The sequence below is a fragment of the Leucopleurus acutus genome (genome assembly GCF_964270905.1).
Source record: "Leucopleurus acutus genome assembly, chromosome: 1".
In the NCBI taxonomy this organism is placed as follows: domain Eukaryota; kingdom Metazoa; phylum Chordata; class Mammalia; order Artiodactyla; family Delphinidae; genus Leucopleurus; species Leucopleurus acutus.
In genome coordinates this window covers 61,697,638-61,716,072 of record NC_139142.1, presented here as the reverse complement: position 1 = coordinate 61,716,072, position 18,435 = coordinate 61,697,638, and the positions used below count along the sequence as shown (strand labels likewise).

The following is an 18,435-nucleotide window of genomic DNA, read 5'->3' as shown; positions in this document are numbered from 1 at the left end:
ATCACGGCACTGGGTCTTGCCAGTCAGAAGGCGAAGAGCCTTTTACCAACTTCGCAGCCCTGCAGACTCCGAGAAGCGATCACTGGGCACCCAACAGCTGGGCACAGAGTCCGCGCAGGGGTCGCTACTCAGTGTGTGTCGGCGAGGGGGAAGAGGGGTCAGGGGGACTCTTGATCAAGATGCCCAGCACGTTCATTCCTTCGCACAACCCTCAGGCAAAATCGTATACTCCCCTCGGATACCGCAGACTCAACTAAATTGCCCCAAGAAGGAGCTGTTGCTTTTAAAATCTGGGACCCACAAAGGACCTCCGAGTTCTAGAGCAGCAGGGGGTGCCACACAACAGGTACTGCGGGTCAGACCAGGGTGAAATCGCTGTCAAGTCAAACTTCGAGATTTTAAACAATTGAAACAGCAACAACAACCAAAAAGGCAGATAAGTTCAAGTATTTCTAGTTGTGGCACTTTCCACAAGAACCTGATTGTAAAGAATTAAGGATGTTTGACTTCATAGTTCCTTTATCTTTCAAATCTTTCCTACCTGTAAATTTCAACTTAGAGGGCACCCCCGCCATAGAAACCTGAGGATCTGGAGATTACTGTTCGTTTCAAAAAGCGCAGCTGACCATGAGTTTTTCCTGGGCTCTTGTCACTTACTGGCCCGGATCGGGGCCCAGTCAGCTTCCCTATGTGTAAACCAGAGCCCATCCCTCGGGATTGTGGGACAATCAGCCCCGAAACCTGTGTGCACAAGAAAGAGCTAACGTATGACTGTCAAGTAGCAGTATCAGTATCCTCGACCAGAAGCAGTACAAACTCCCAAGTTCATTAAAAATGTTCCCCATCTTGCTTTTGATTTTGATTAGCATTCTCCATAACCGGTACTCAAACTGTGAATAACTTTGACTGCCAAAAAGAATACTGTACACTTTGGATTAGCCTTAGCGTGAATGAAAGTGAAAATTCAGAAGGCAGGCTGAACTGCAGGGCCTCTGGCAGCTAGTCAGAAGACGTGAGAGTCACATACATGTGCAGGCTCAGTGTTCACCTTCTTGGAACCAAGTCTTTCTCATATTTAAACAAAAGCCCTTTGCAGTGGTTCACTGGTGGGGGAAAACCGGAGAACCTCGGCCGGCACCAAGGGCCAGTGGACCAGCAACACGGTTGAGCCCTGCGGCGCGCTGGCTTCCGCAGAGAGTGCCCCATGCGCTGGCAATTGGTCGACGTTGTGCGCTTGCTTTAGCCGCGTGTGGCTACTTTCCTGCTTGGAGTCTAGGCTAGGGTTTTACCCCGTGCTCCTGGATGAACTCCCTAGAGACTGTTGCGGGGCGTTAGTCATGAGGCCGGGGGAGAGGTCTCCACCTGGTGGAAACAAAGGCCTCCATTTCTGGCTTGGTCTCGCCTAATTCTCCTCGTCTCTCCAACGGGCCTACCTTCTCACACCTGGGCTCTGGCCACCTGGCGTAGGCTGGAGTGCGGTAGGACCCGCCGGTAACAGCCATCCTCTCCTGATATCCCCTCGAGGCTTACAGGACAGGCTATTCTAAGAACGCTCACCATCACCACCTTCGAAGACGGTGGCGCTCACCTCCCACCTAGAGTTTGAAGTTAAATTCTGAGATGTCCGTCTTTTCCCCCAAAGAAGTAGTATTCTCAGCCCCTTCTCCCTTCGAGTCTTTCATATTCAGACCAAACGCTTTCATTTGCTTATTCAGCATTTTTAACAGCCTGACTTTGCTGTCTGTTTGCGCTGCCCCTGGGAAGGTGTCAAACACCTCTTTTCATTGTATTTAGTCACCCAGGTGCTGAGCAAGATTGAAAGAGACAGCGGAAGGACTTTCCCGGACTGTGCTGTCGCTCAATGGACCAAACCAATCAGCATGCAGCTTGCCTTCGGGCCCTCCTCTTTGGGGGCGTGTCCCTAGTGAGTGATAGACGGAGCCGCCCGGCCCCGCTCAGCCCAGCCCACGTTGCTGCTTAGATTGAAATGCAGAACTCAAGCCTCTTTCATCGGGGCACAGACTTCCTTTTACTCCTTCCTTTTGCACTCTCGCCGCCTCCTCCCGGGGAGAAGCGGAGGCACCAGCGGCCCGGGGGAGCGACACACCGGGCCACTGAGGCCACGCGAAAAGCTTCTTTCTGGGAGTGCGGAGCTGGGGCCCGGTTGGTGTACTGCTCGGAGCAATGGGTGAGTGGCGGCGGGGGACGCTGTCAGAACCGGGAAGGGAGGGAGGGAGCGAGCGGGCGAGGGAGGGAGGGAGGGCGCGCGAGGGCGCGCACCACTGAGCGCTTACACTCTCCTTATTGACTTTGCTCGTGTTCCTACAACTTGTAGGAACACGCTAAGGGTCAGCGACGCACAGCAGCTCAGTCTGAACGCGGGCTACTGGGTTGCTGCTGTTGATGCCATTTTCTGATTTCAAGAGTAGGGAGAGGTTGCATCAGCAAGCCCCGCGGTCCCAGTTGCGGACCAAATTTTGTTTCACATACACGCAGACACGGGGGGGTAAAAAACGCCAACCAGAAAAAAAGACTAGACTTTGTCTAATTGCGCAGGTCCCAAGGCGGGGCGCTGGGGATCAAGGGGGAGCGGCACAAGGACTTTAGCGCCGAGTAGGCGAGAAGGAGCCGCTTGCAGGCGTCGAGACCGATTTCCCCGCCTGCTTCGGAGACTTTTGAGCACTCGGAGAGGCCCTGCGTCTCACCACTACATTTGTCTGTAGCGGCCTCAGGCACTACCAGAATGAGGGAGGAGGGTCTGACTCGACCGCGGTGATTTGCGGCCGTTCCTCAAGGCTCGGGGACCTTACGGTTTGGTGAAAGCCCGGGTCCTTATTTCGAGGCGGGTGTATCCGCCTTGTCCCATGACGCGCGCGGAGGCCGAGTGGCAAGCGCTTGTCCCAAACTGCGGATGCGCGTCCCCGCGCGCCATGTGTTCGTTTTGCAGAGCCAGCCTTCGGGGAGGTGAACCAGCTGGGAGGAGTATTCGTGAACGGGAGGCCGCTGCCCAACGCCATTCGGCTTCGCATAGTGGAGCTGGCCCAACTGGGCATCCGACCGTGTGACATCAGCCGCCAGCTACGGGTCTCGCACGGCTGCGTCAGCAAGATCCTGGCGCGCTACAATGAGACAGGCTCGATCTTGCCAGGGGCCATTGGGGGCAGCAAGCCTCGGGTCACCACCCCCACTGTGGTTAAGCACATCCGGACCTACAAGCAGAGGGACCCCGGCATCTTCGCCTGGGAGATACGGGACCGCCTACTGGCGGACGGCGTGTGTGACAAGTACAACGTGCCCTCGGTGAGCTCTATCAGCCGCATCCTGCGCAACAAGATCGGCAACTTGGCCCAACAGGGCCATTACGACTCATACAAGCAGCACCAGCCGGCGCCGCAGCCGGCGCTGCCCTATAACCACATCTACTCGTACCCCAGCCCCATCACGGCGGCCGCGGCTAAGGTGCCCACGCCGCCCGGCGTGCCCGCCATCCCCGGCTCAGTGGCCATGCCGCGCACCTGGCCCTCCTCCCACTCCGTCACCGACATCCTGGGCATTCGCTCCATCACCGACCAAGGTAAGGGCTCGGGGACCGGATGTGTGTATGTGCAGAGCTTCCCGCCGCAGCCTCTCTGGGGTCTCTGTATCTGCGGCCTCCGGGGGGGCCCGCGTCTATCCCACCGCCTGAGGCTTCTTCCTTTGGGAACGTAAGGGGCCCTCCCATGGGGTGTCCTGATCTCATTAACGTGAAATTCATGCCCTTCGTTTCCTTGCCACACGCAGTCTACTGCCTCATCTCAAACGACCAGACCCACAGCATCCCCCCATCCCCGACACATGGTTCGCATTTTCCACCCTCCCCCGCCTCGCGCGCCGCCGCAGCCTCAGACCAGCTCGCTCACTTGGAGAGCGCCGCCGGGGCCGGACTTGGGGCGCAGCCGGAGAGGCCCGAGCAGGCGTGGGGCTGCCGGCTGCAGACACTGCTGCGGGCAGCTTGTTTGGGGATCAGATGCGGCCGCGAGGAGTCGGGCACCCTGTGGAAACTGCAGTGTTCTTCTTGCATTCTGGCAATCAGACCAAATTTGCTCAGGCAGGAAGTTCAAATGTCACCTAATTGGTTTCATTCTTATGCTTCACTTCATTTTCCTCGGAAACGGAGGTCCTGAAGTTACTACTAGTAACTTGCGTGTTACAGCATTGCTCATTCTGGGACTAATTTTCTGCTTTATTTCTCTCTTTGTCCTCCCCCTCCTCCCCCTCCTCCTCCCCCCCCCCGACACTTTTTACCTTAACAGATTTCACTACATATATGTCTTAGGAAGTGGCACCAACTACTGCTGTGATGAAGAGAAAATTCACGCGATTTCATGCTGTCCTCTTTTCTGTTCTTTCCCGTTTTTCCTGCGCCTGCCGCTACCCTTTAGGGTCCCCCAGTCCCCGGGAATGTGAGTGGACATCTAGTCCCTGAACGTTTTCAGTGGTGCCTTTCCTTTCTCACCCTTGACCTTGCGTGTGGTGTGTCTTTTCTGCTCGCTAAGAACGATTCCTCCAGCCCCTGTGCTTAGTCGGGCTTCCGCAGGAGACCCGAGGTTGTTTTCTTTTACTGCGTTGTTAAAACGGGACAAAACAAAACAAAAACAGCGTTAACTTCTTCCTCGGTAGGGAGAAAAGAAAGTAAAAAATGCCCTAGACGCAGAATTTAAATAATGCAGAGATAAAGAGCCTACCTTCTTAATTTCTCAGCCAGAAGTTTAAAAAGAGCAGAGGAAAAATTAAATAGGAAAAGGGGAAATAGTTCCTTTAATTGTTTCCTGCCTTTCTCGGTTGCCACCACATTGGCACAATTATCTTTTTAAATAATTAAAGCGTAGTCCTGATTTCTCATCTTCTTGTTTTCTGACTGTGACTTTACAAGATCCTTCTAAGAGCCTGGTTTTGTCTTGTTCGGAGCTGGTTGGAGCTTTATTTGAAGAGAGTTTGCCCTTGATTTATAGGATAAACTGACCTCACTGACACTTAAAGGAAGCCCCGGTTCATGGGAAAGTGTGAGATCAGCAGAAATGGGGGCGCGCAGGGGGATCTCAATTTCTTAAGATAACTTCAGGCTTGTGCCCACCGATTGCCTTTTGTCTGGGAAGGCAAGAAGAGACTGGCAGTTCTGGGCCAAAATACAGTTTCCTGGTGCAAATTGGAACACAATCTAATTCTTTGGAGAGGGGGAGGCACAGTGAAAAAAGACTGACAGAGTTGAAAAGAAAACTTTTCTTCCCTAGGGAGCCTACAATCAGACCAAATGTCAGTTGAAAAAGTATTAGATTATGGAGAGGAGCAACTCTTCATTCTACATGTTGTTGATTCTGGATACCAGCTTTAAACAACCTGTTTTCTGACAAGTCTGTGAATGTAAAATGATTAGTTCTACCAATGATCGTTTCTACAAAATGATTGCCCCTTTGAAGCACTGTATCAGATGGAAGTATTTAAAATCAAGTTGTAGTAGTTTTGTCAAACTTCATTCAGTCCTCTACCCATGGGTCCCAAAGACCAACTGCTCATAGTTTTCAAATATCTTCTCTTTAAAATTCTACTTGCTCACTTAAAGATGCCAGTGATTCAATATGTACACCTCTAGGTATCGTGGTAATCAGTTTACGCCCGTATAATTTTCTTTGCATCTCTATTAAAAACATAAAGGATAGCTGACGGCTTTACTTCTTTTCCAAAATACTTATACTTTAATTATCCTAACCTTTTGTTTCATTGAAAAAGAAAACCTATAACCTTACCTCTGACACTGGTGGCGTTTACAGTGGTAACTGTAGTATTTATTTTTTAAGTCATATGCACATAACCTCATGTATTTAACGTGTAGAGATAGAGCATCAAGGGTAGTCTCACACAAGGCAGGCACATACGGAAGGCAGAAACCTGTGCACCTATGTTTTGCATGTATATTGTGGGCATCCTTTAGTTATTTGTTTGCAGAGGACTTTGCAGGTTTTTTGTTCCATCTGTTGACATAAGTACTAGATCTCCACAGCACAGTGAGCACTTTTCTGGATGTCTCTGAGAGCCAGCATAGGCGCGGTTAGGCCTGGGAGACCCTCTCTCCCTTTTCAGTTAGCACCAGTCTCAGATTTTTGTTGAACCCCAGTCGACCCCGGGTCAGGACTGGGACCGTGGCTTAGGAATGGGGAGAACGGCGCATCCAGTTTCACGGGTTCTTTCCCCGATTTGGGAAAACTGGGGGAAAATTCTCAGATTCCTTCCACTCGTTTCCCCGGGGGAGCGAGGACAGGAGGAGGTAATCAAAGGCCGGATGAAAAAGAAAAACGTATCTTCCCGCGGGCGTGGGGGAGAGGGCGGGGAAAGGCCTACTTCGAGGCGAGTCACCTTGGCCGAGCCCTGGGCTCCCGGCCGGAGGGGCCGTTCCCGCACCCCTGGGAGGCGGAGGGCAGGGGGACAGCAGAGGTCGCAGCCCTCGCGCTCGCGGGTTCGCAGCCGGTCTCAGGAGGGGGCGCGCGGTTGGCCCTCCAGCCTGACGCCCTCTCCTCCTCCCCAGGAGTGAGCGACAGCTCCCCCTACCACAGCCCCAAGGTGGAGGAGTGGAGCAGCCTGGGCCGCAGCAACTTCCCCGCCGCCGCCCCGCACGCGGTGAACGGGCTGGAGAAGGGGGCCTTGGAGCAGGAAGCCAAGTACGCTCAGGTGAGGACGCGAGGGCCCCGCCGGGTGGGCCGCGGGGGTTCGGGCGACGGAGGCCCCGGGCCCCTCTCGGAACCTCGACCGAGGAGAGACCCAGGTCCACTCCCCGTGGCGGCCACGAGCCCCAGGTCGGGGCGATGGGGGCGGGACAGAGGCCCGGACCCGCGAGGGCGTAGTGAGGCCTCGACCCCCGCGGCCCTGGAAGCGCCTCCGGGCCTGCTCGGCCGCTGGAGGCGCGGGGAGGTCGCGCCTGAAGCCTTTAACGCGGCTCGCGTCGGGGTACACTTACCCGGGAAGGCGCCTCCGAGGGGCCGGGAGAGCGGCCGTGGGTTCCCAGCTGCGCGCGGGACGAGCGGTCTGCACGCCCCCGGGCGCGCCGCTGCGGCTCCTCCCGCGCGGGCGGTCCGCGGCTCCCAGAGAACGGGCGCGCGTGGCTGGTCCTGCGACGGCGAGGAGAGGGCAAGCAGATAAACTGCGTAGTTACCATTTCCCGATTAAAGGTCACGTCGTAATCTCCCCAGGGAGGTTAGTGAGAAGACCTCAAATTATACGGACCGGCTGTGGACCGTTTAATTTTTCTTTCCCTCTCGCCCTCCCCCGACTCTCCATAAGAAAAATTAAAACACCCGTGTTTTTTTTTTTCCTTTGAGAAAAACTAAGCAACCACAACAACAAAAGCCCAGGAGTTTTGAGTCTATATTCATCACCACGGTGGAGTCAGGAGTTCAAAGCTCTCAAAAAAGCAAACAACAACAAAAACAAACCTGGACCTTAAAGCAGCGTAAGGTTTATTTGAGCAGACCTGTGTAGGTTTGCAAATTTACTCATACCAAACTCCCAATTCCAAAGCCTCAAAATACCCAGTTTTCATTTTATTATTTTGAAATCTTAAAACTTTTAATGTTTTCTTATCTGTTAAAATAAACTTCTTAAGCACAATAGAACTTGCAACGTTTATTCAATTGGGAAAAAAAATCCTAGTCTTTATTTTCCCTAACAAACCCCATTTTCAGTTCCTCTTCCCTCCCTTATTTTGTTAAAACAGAATCCCATATATATTAGTAGCTCTCCCATGACAAATATCACAGAAAATAGCAGCAAGGAAGGAGGGTCCCTTTCCTGAATCTCCTTCTACCGTAAAGAATGCCAAAGAGAAATTGTAAGAAAGTTTGTCACTACCTTCCACAGAAGAGCAGGTAATTCATAAAGAAGAGGCATTATGTACAATGGCACCATTGCCACTTACTCAAGTTATTAACCTTTTAGAGACTCCATTTTTTCATCTATAAAACAGGGAAATAATAGGGTCAACCTCAAGAGATGTGAAATTTCAATGAGATAATGCAACCATAGGGCACATAGTAGGCATTCATTAAATATTACCCCGATAGAAATGGCGTTAGAGATTGACTCAAAAAACAAGAAATTTTTTCTTTTGTCAGAATATACTTTGGTCAGCCAGCTCATAGTCAACAAGCGTCAAGGTATTTTGTTACAAACAAAAGAGCATCTATAAAGCACCTAGTATACAGAGTAGTAAGCATTTAATTGGTGCTCAGTAATGTTTATTAGGTCTTCATTTCCTGGAATAACATTGTGAAGTACAGAGTTGAAAATAAAGGTCTCTAATTCCCACATGTAGTTGATGAACCCAGTTTATATATAAAGCAGCATCATAATCCAAAAATCTTTATGATTACTTTTATTTTTACTCCTTTGAATTATAGACCTAGTGTATTATCTTGTTTAGAAATGGTTAGTTAATACATACACTTCAAAATGAAACTAATCAATTTAAAATAAAACACTGTGTCAAGTAATCTATCCTGCATATTCTGAACATTAAAAATCCATTACATTTTATACAGTGAATATGAAGTCACTTAATTATCAGATTTATAAGAGTAAGTAACTTAAATAAGTGGCCAAATAAGTATTGCTCTAAATGCTTGAGGACAAGTCAAAATTTTTTTGCAGAAGAAAAAGACATTTATATCAGACTTTCGTTTGGAAAGTTCTTAATGGCAATATGCTTATCTTCTGCATTGCCATGTAGCAAGATAATACAAATGATGTAAAATATCAAAACTTGAAAAATTTCTGTGCATAATTAAATCAGTAGCTACTCTATTATGATTATCAAAATAGTGCTTAATGCTGAAGGTGTGCTAAGTAGACACATACACTTAGACTGTGTCATTTTGTGAGCAGTTTTGGAATTTAGATGTTGATTTCCTTGAGGGTAAAATTATACATTAAAACTTGCTCATAAACAAACATGCAAATGTAAGGTGTGTTGTGTGTGTGTATTCCATACATATATGCATTTCTCCTACAAATATTCAAAGGGTAGTTTTATTTTTTTTAAGTTATATTTCAAAATGTTATCAGCATATGTCCATTTCCACAACCCTAGTGTAAACTTAGGTAAAACTTTTCTCTAATTGTATTATAAACAAAAATTGAAAGTCTTTGGCAAAAAAAAAATTCTCAAAATTTTTGCACATAATACTTTTAGTGCATTTATGGTTGTTATTAAATAGTGTAGTATTATATAATCTCAGTTTCATTTTAGTATATAAAGGAGGAAATCAAGGGTTCAGGATTATAGGATTTAGAGCATAATCCTTTGTCAGAATATACCTGTAAAATTACCAGAGGGGCTGACTTGACAACTGATCATAGGTTCTATTGATTACTGTAATCTAGAGTTTCTATTTTCAGCTTAAACTGCAAAGAAAGATGCCCGATTGCTAGTAATTAGAACCTTATGCACACATCTATCTTGTTTTTAAAACATTAGTTTAGAATATTCAAACTGTACACTTTAGTATTACACTGCAATTGATATTTTATAGTGCCATTCTGAAGTCCTTATTGTCTATCTTTGAGGATAGGAGATAAGGATATTTATTTTGGCTTTTTTCACCCACATTTAATATTGGGCTAGAACTCTTTAATCTCATCTAACTCTGAATGACAATAATGTTCTCTGGTTCCTAATCGCTGGTCCTTTTCTGTGGAAACTGTAAAACCTCTCTTGAATGCAACTTCATGGCAAAACAAAACAAAAACAAAAACATACGGAGAAACATGAGGTTGCAATAGATCTACCCTTATACGTGGTACTTAGTGAATTAATGCCTCATTCTAACAGTTTATAAACAGTTGTATAGTTCTTGAAATTTTCTTTGTATAATTGGGCATGCTTTCTCAGAAAAAAATGAATATCTGGTACTCTAATTAAAGTCATCTGAATGGTAGATTTATAATCTTTGAGTATCTTCATTTTGGGGTAGTATACGTCAACTCAGACAGCAAGTTTAATATAAAATTAGCTACAAATTGAGATCTCAGGAATGGAGAATAGTCTATAAACACCTGAACTTATGAAAAAGTTCAGAGTTAAATGAGATGTGAAAAGAGTTTAATTTGGAGACAAATTAATCTGAAATTCTTATGAAACATTCATTTGTTCATTGTATTTGAAATAAAGATAGTATTTCAGCATACTGAATATAATTTTCTAGTGCATTATTTAACAGACTGGCTGTCCTTGTAGACACACTGTTCTTGTGAAAATATAAGTGAAGTTGCCGTGGATTTTTCTTCATATCAAACAAAGTTAACTTTGTGTTAAATAATTTATAATTTTGTAGAGAATGCAATTTTAGGCAAATGCCAATAGTCTTTGAAATTCATGTTATTTATTATGAAAAATATTCTTTGACCTGATTAACTTTTAACTATGTTTTAAAACAAAATTAATGATTATGTATCGCTAAAATGTGTCATATAAAATACAAAAAAAAAGCGATTTAAATTTTTTTCAAGGCTACATCAATTTTAATAACATTTTGGAAAAATAAAGTTTAGAGAAACATTTTAAATAGCAGCTTTCCATTACCTAGAGACATTTAGATCTGCAATTACCCATAATTAAGATCCTTTTGGATGAATGTTGAAACCATATTTACAACCATCATTTCGTCAGATTTATTCTACTAGGTTATTGCATAATGAATTAAGAAGGGTAGAACAGCAGTCAGAAAAATGATTTTCACCAAAAAAGAGAGAGAATCTTGTTTATTTTCAGATCTGAAGCTTTTTCTTGCTTATGATATCGAGGTTGAAATTCTAGGTGAAGCACATCTCTATTTGTGGCTGAACCTACTTTATTATAAGGCCAAGGTAAACTGATTTTGTCATAAGGGAAGAACCAGGTAGAACTGATGAGTGGATGAAAGACTAGATAGAAGACTTGGCACTGCTATTTGCATTTTCTTCAGGAGAAAAATTGTTGAGTAGACAACTACCAGCATCTGAAGAATAGTCTATAACATCTAATTGCCAGACAGTTGTCATACCAGTTTTTCACGGTCACAAGTGTTTGGATACTAATGCATTTCTATTTTCTCTGGGGGTGGGGGTGGGGAATAAATGGAATGACAATAAATCAAATAATGAAATAGCTAGGTTACAACTTTTATTGACCTTTTCAACAGCTTTACTCATTTTGCTTTACTTAAAGTGTAATGCTTGTTTGGTGATAAAGGGTGCCCAGTTTTTTTTTTTTCTGTTGTTTTTTAAAAGCAAGAGCAACACATCTTTTGCTTTCAAAAGGCTGCACTAACTTAAGTATACAAATGATTATGAAACGCCTATAATGTGTCCCATTTTGTGGGGATGTGAGATGATTAAAGACAAGTCCCTGTCCTCAAATTGTTTACAGTCTAGCTCTCTGCCACTATAGCTTCTCGACATATTCACTTAGGAATATTTTTGAAAACTGGCAAATCTGTATTTCTAACATTTTAGAACAAATGCAATGAAAACTCATACTTTCATTCTCTCTTGTGATGGCCTTAACTAGACTGCATTGCATCTTATGTATTTTTTCTGGACTCTTTCGTTTAATGTCAGTGGGATAAAAATCCATCTTTTTCTAGAAACATTCAACAGAGCAAGGAACTTACTTTTTCCAGGGTATACAATTTGGTCTATTTTATTTTGTATTAGTAAATCTCGTTCTCAACATTAGGTAGAAGATAGTTTGCCTTAGGGAGGACCCTTGTACAGTTCTTTAGAGGAAAGGATTCTCAGGGCTTTCATGGAAGATCGACATGAAAAAGGGGTTGATGGATTGAGGTTTTATTTATGGAATCTTTAGGTAAAGTCATTTTCAAAAATGAGATTTCCATTACATGCCCATTGCTGGGGTTTCATTTGGAAAATTTGTTTACTCTTCCCTGGGGATTCCATATGTTGGTCAATTTATAAATCATATTTACAATCCAATTAAATAGAGTAATTTAGCATGTTTGCTCCCACTATATTTATGGTGTACATTTGGTAGTCTCTACTCAGCCTAACTAGCTTTTCAGATTAATTACATGCCCTTCACTGAAAACATTAAACAGATTTGGGAACTTTAAGTCATGTACTCTTTTATTGGAAAGAATAAACAAACATCAATGCTACCTGTAGTTGTTTTCCTTTGTGGTGGAAAATTTTACTCTTTCAGTGATTGCATCATAAATAACAATTACTTTACCTGGTAGAGATTTATACCTTTTACTAATGTCATGTTTCAAAATTAATAGTGAGAAAATTGATGTGTTTATTGAGTTACTAGAATGAATGAATAGTGAAGGTGGCAGGTACGTTTCAGTTAAAGCATGCTTGTTCTCTTATCTTGCTCAAGCCATTTTTTAAAAATTTCTAAATCTGAACTTTAAAAGTAAAAAGGGAAATTAAGACAAAACTTTTCCACCCCAAATCTAGATCATAATTAAACCTGAGGGAAAGCTAAGAGCTATTTTTAAACTGTTTAAAGATTTCTTTCTTTTTTTTCTTTTAAGCAAACACTTTATTAGCCTCCCCTTGCCTTTTTCTACAAGACGAGGATGTCAAACCTCTCTGAGCTTCCCTTCCCAACTTTCCTTTCTGCAGTACAGAGGGGCCCACATCACTAAAATGACTCTAAATATATTGCAGATTTTAGAGAACTTTGAAATATTTCATACTAATAGGACTAATAGCATGAAAAACAAGTTTGCCTTAATAGAAAATGGACAAATCTGGAAAGAACTCTTAGTGTTTTTTACACCTGACAAACAAATGTAGTTATGGAGTAAGTAAGGCATCTGAAGGTAACAGAGGCCTAAATCCAACATTTTCCCTCCCCCCAAATCCTAGGAGCATTACCTAAAATGAGAGTCTAGTCCAGCCTGGCTTCTCAGGGAGAACATCTCTGGGCAAAAAGAAGTGGACCCATGTAAGAGATTGTGGACATTACATCAGAATGGCTGAAGAGCCCCAAATAAAGGGGTCACATCAGAGAGCAGTGGTTCCAAGGGCAAGGGTGTAAGGAAGGGAAAGGGACAATAACAAAGCAAGTATTTCAGAGAGAAATGTAATGTTGAATGATAGAAGAAATATAAAGAAAACAGAATGAGTAGGAAAAACTTAGCTGTGATGAAAAATAGAACTCACCAATACATTTTTTTCTGCTAATGTATTACTAAACAATATGCTGTTTCTGTATTATAGTAAATAATGTAACCTATGTACTTGGAAAGTGTTGAGCAAAGGTTTTCATTATTTTAAAAGTAATTTCAACCTTAACATTCTTATTTTATGATTCTTGGTGCACATTGGCACAAATAGTATAAAATATTAATTAATGCTAGAATGGAAGAGGCCAAATATAGATGCAAACACCTTTCCATAACTGAAGTGGAACAATCCCTTTCCAAACTAATTTCTCTTAGGTTATTGGGAAAATTCTAGATAATAATGATCAGAAATAAAATCTCTATGCAATGCTAAATTTTTTCTGCAATTTGACAGTTGTCTATCTTCATACTCATCTGTTGAGAGCCTTAAAGTGTATCTTTTTTGAGCCATTTTCTAATGAGCCATTTTCAGAAAGAAGGAAAAAGAGTTTCTTTTAGAAGTTAAGAAACAGAATTAGGATCTAAGAATGAGAATCAGGTTCTAGAAGAGGAAAGACTCTTTTACCAGAAAAGATGCTCTAGTTTGAAATTAAATTGTATCTATCTTTTAATTGTCTGGAAGAGTAGCATGATTTGCTACAGAGGGTCCTGCAGCAGACAGGGATGATAATTTCTTTTAACACATGGCCATGGACTTGCTGATTGGCCTATAGGGTAAATGGCTAAACTCCTTAATCTATATTCTTTTGTATAAAAAGAGGATAATATTTCATTTGTATTCAACATTGAAGTGCAATGGCTTCTTTGTTAAAAAACAAAGCATCATCCTTTGTAACACATTTTAATTTCAATTGAACATCGCATTGTACTCATTATAAATTATCTTGTAATTATAAACTCAATAGGTTAAAATGAGATACAATTTGTCAGTTCCAATTATTCGATAAAATATGTTGGATATTTCTTAGTGCTTGGGACATAGGACAGATTCAGGAAACCTCAGTTTCCTTTCCTCTTCCCCATTTTTCAAAGAACAAGCACTCTGACAAAAAGAACATGAGGTGTGTCTTCTTATAGAACTACGCAAAGCTAACTCCTCTACTTTTATTCTTATTTTGTCAGAAATCCACAAGTAGTGTTAAATCACATTCATGTATATATTCTACTCCATGCGTTACTCTAAATTGAGAAAATCATTTTTGAGACCCCACTGTTGCATTCTCATAGATGTGGAAGTGAAAATAATAACCAAATGAATTAAATTAGAAAACAATTTCTGTGTTGCAATTGAATTGGAAAAAGTATCCAACATATGTCCGCTTTTCTTACCTCTAAGGCTTAAATTGGTTTTATGAATAATATTTCTATTATTTACACATAGTTTCATTAGGAACTATGGTGATATGTTTATTTATTCACATCACTACCAGGAAACAGGATTTTCTTTATTTCTAAACAATGTAGAAATGTTTTTAAAAATTTAATTAATTAATTAATTTTTGGCTGCATTGGGCCTTCGCTGCTGTGCGGGCTTTCTCTACTTGCGGCGAGCGGGGGGCTACTCTTCCTTGTGGTGTGCGGGCTTCTCCTTGCGGCGGCTTCTCTTGTTGCGGAGCATGGACTCTAGGCACGTGGGCTTCAGTAGTTGTGGCCCGCGGGCTCAGTAGTTGTGGCCCATGGGCTCTATAGCGCAGGCTCAGTAGTTGTGGCGCATGGGCTTAGTTGCTTTGCCGGGTGTGGGATCTTCCCGGACCAGGGCTCAAACCTGTGTCCCCTGCATTGGCAGGCAGATTCTTAACCACTGCGTCACCAGGGAAGCCCCAACAATGTAGAAATTCAGGGGGAAAAATGAAGTTAGTTGAAGAAGGATGCCGAGTATTCATGCCAGAATGAGGATTAGAAATCAGGGTGTTTTTGGTGTTGTTAATAGTAACGATACCAACAATAATTTATTGGTTGCCAAGAGAACACTGGCTTCTAGGCAGACTTGCCTGCCAGCGTTGCTGCATTTTGTTTGCAAACTAACATTTTACATTTAAATTCATTTCAAGAGATTTATCCATGTGGCTTCTAAAAATTCAGATCACAGGGCCCTAAAACTTAGCAAGCAAATTTTCCAATTTCAAAACCATGCATATGCGATTCTTTTATATTCTGACAGTTTCCTTTTTGATAAAATAGCTCTGGAAAATATACTCCCAATTGTCATTAAAGAACCCTTCTAGACAAACTGCCTGATTTTGCATGCCCTTCGTCCAACAAGCATTTTCAACATGGTTTTAAAATATGGCCCACGTTTTATTTAACAAAGGTCATGCTCATTTTGAGTTTCTAAAGTGATAGCCCATACTCTGCCCTTCTTTAATGGAAATGAAAGCTATACCAACCAGGCCCTTCACAAATGCCTCAACAAAAGAGCCAAACAAAACTGAAGTATGGGGAGGGTTGACAAAGGCAGATAGAGAGCTGAATGGATTCTAAGAGTACTTAATCGCAATTAATTCTTTTCTCACCCTGCATTTCCTTCCTGTAATTCCAAGTAGCAAAAGCAAATACTGTGAATTTTCTGGTTGTAGCCTCCTCAAAATCTTTGTGGAAAGAATATGTTTAAGTAGCAAGACTGTGAATGCATTTAGAATATAAAAAGAATCAAGTCTAAACAACAACAACAAAAAATCAGAAAGTAGGGTCAGAATATTGTTACTACTCAGAACTGACATTCTGCTTCTTTCTAAGAACTCGTGAAATGTCAACCGCTCTAATGTGATTATTTTCACCTCTTCTCTTTTCCTACTCCTCTTAGGCACCAAATGGTCTCCCAGCTGTAAGCAGTTTTGTGTCAGCATCCAGCATGGCTCCTTATCCTACCCCAGCCCAAGTGTCGCCTTACATGACCTACAGCGCTGCTCCTTCTGGTTATGTTGCTGGACACGGGTGGCAACATGCCAGTGGCACCCCACTTTCCCCCCACAACTGTGACATTCCCGCGTCGCTGGCGTTCAAGGGAATGCAGGCAGCCCGAGAAGGTAGCCACTCTGTCACGGCTTCCGCACTCTGATGGGAGATTCCGTCTGCCGCAGCTTCACCCGAGTCCCGCCCCCCCCCCCCCCCGCACCCCTTAGCACACCCTCCCCTTCTTCCCTGGTCTCGGATCCCACCCCTCTGCCCTCCGACCCTCCTGCCTCGAAAGCTGGCTTTACGGACTCACATCCTCTGTGCTGATGACACTTAAATATCTCTTACCGTAACTTCTCTCTCACAGAACACCTGACATGACTGTAGGAGTTAAAAACAAAAGCAATGTTAAGGACTGAACGAGACGTTTGTGTTGGCCACACACTGTTTTAACATAGTGAAGAAACCTGCACCCCTCAAAGGGCTTAAGGAACTTTTAAAACTAGTCTTTGGTAAAACCACATGTGTATATTTATTCTAAATCAACCTGAACTTCTGAAACGTGCAATTGTTGAGATTTTGCAAAATCAATAAAATAGGTATAGAAAAAGTTATGCTACACCCTCTAATCAAATAAGGTAACAAAATAATCCTTAATTCATCATTAGGAAACCAATCAATAATTGACTTGAGTGATCCGTTGTTTATTTTTAACAGATGGCATATTTTGTTGGAAAATATATGTATAACTTAAGCAATATCTGAATTTAGCTCCTCCTGGTGTTTTGACTTGGTTCCAAATACAATAATGTTTATACTTTCTATTAGTTTGTAAATATGGACTCTGGTGCATTTGTGTTTTCATTCCATGGGATAGGCCCCTCCCCTGCCCCCACCCCTCTCTATTTTTTTCCTTTCTTTTTGCAAAGGTGACTTTCCGGCAATGTCTTTGTCTCTGTTTGGTGGTGGGCTGCTCAGGCTCCTGGACCTGGACTTGCCCCAGATTTTGTGTGTGCAGTGAAGGCTTCGACATCTCATGAAGGACATTTTCTTTCTACAACAGAGGACTCAAAACACAGATAAAACAAGCCAGTCTCCCATTTTGTATCCCAATCAAACAACACACATGCCAAGCATATAAAGACAAGAGGGTGGAAAATATCTGAACAAGGCTCTACAGGAAGTCACTTAGAAACTTAAGTTTAATGTGAAATGCTTTGCAAAGACACTTAAAATGAACTTTATGTTAAGAAAACCACTGTGAAACTAAATTGTACTGTTATTGTTGGCTTACCTGTGTGTTCAGCAATCTCAGCCCAAAATTACGTTGTAATTTAAAGACAATGGAAAATTCTGCTCTAATGAATGTAAAAATGGCTTGCTGTGAAGTTTACATTGTTGTACAGAAGCATGTTTCACGTGTAGGTAAACTGGTGGTGGTATTAGAAATACAAATGCTATTTAATTTTTAAAAATTCCCTTTATTCATTTCTGGAGTTACAGGACACAGTTTAACTGATGGATCTTTCTAAACCAATTTGTTTTTCACTTTAGTGTTAATCATAGAGCTGAGGGGTATGTGTGTGTGTGTGTGTGTGTGTGTGTGTGTGTGTGTGCGTGCATGTGATTATGTGTTGTATTTTAAAACAGTTGATTTTCTTGGGCAAAATTCTACAGTTTTAATTGCTTCTGTTTAGAAAGTTCTTCCTGCTTGGCAATATAGGCTTGAAAATACGTTTTTAAAACATTGGTACAATTCATCTATTGGAAAATTAATATATTGCGTGTTTTTTGGTATTAATTCTGTGCAATAACTAACAGGGCACATCACTAGATATGGATGTTAAAGATGCATTCGTTAGGTGATTTTGATTTCTTCTGGTCTGTGCTGTGCACAGCCCACATGGCAATCCAGTTCTGTCACATCGGTTTCATGGCCTCATCTAAAACTCAGATGGCTAGATTAGCTAGGTTTTCAAATCACCAGGATACAAACAGTAATCAGATTTCTGACACACAAGCTATGTTCGAGGAACTGCTTTTTTCAAGCAGCAGATATCTCATAGAGAGCTTTGAACTGCATTTATTTCTAAAGCAACCGAAATTCAGTGCTGCAAACAGGATTATAACTTCAGGAGAAGAATAAGCAGAAGAAGCAGATGAACTCTCAGGGCCGTAGTCTTCCTTTGATCTTGTAAAGCTCCTATTGACATCTGGAGTTCCCAGTCTGGTGAGAAAATAGACTATAAACCGAATGGAACAAAATACCAGTCCAATATTTTGGTGGAGACTTTAAAACCACACTGTACAGGGACTCTCCTGCCATGCAGAAAAACTGACATAAGGTACAGAATTATTCCTTATCAGATGTTTTTAGGCGGCT

The 18,435-nt window shown here is 43.0% G+C and overlaps 1 protein-coding gene across 1 annotated transcript; it reads left to right on the top strand.

Moving 5' to 3' along the window:
- Positions 1-2,184: 2,184 nt before the first annotated feature.
- Positions 2,185-17,073, top strand: PAX9 (paired box 9; the record flags this gene model as incomplete). The annotated part of the gene is made up of 5 exons (XM_082849975.1): positions 2,185-2,188; positions 2,948-3,574; positions 6,560-6,702; positions 15,961-16,183; positions 16,982-17,073. The coding sequence occupies 5 exons, from the start codon at positions 2,185-2,187 to the stop codon at positions 17,071-17,073; spliced, it is 1,089 nt and encodes a 362-aa protein (XP_082706101.1).
- Positions 17,074-18,435: the final 1,362 nt, after the last annotated feature.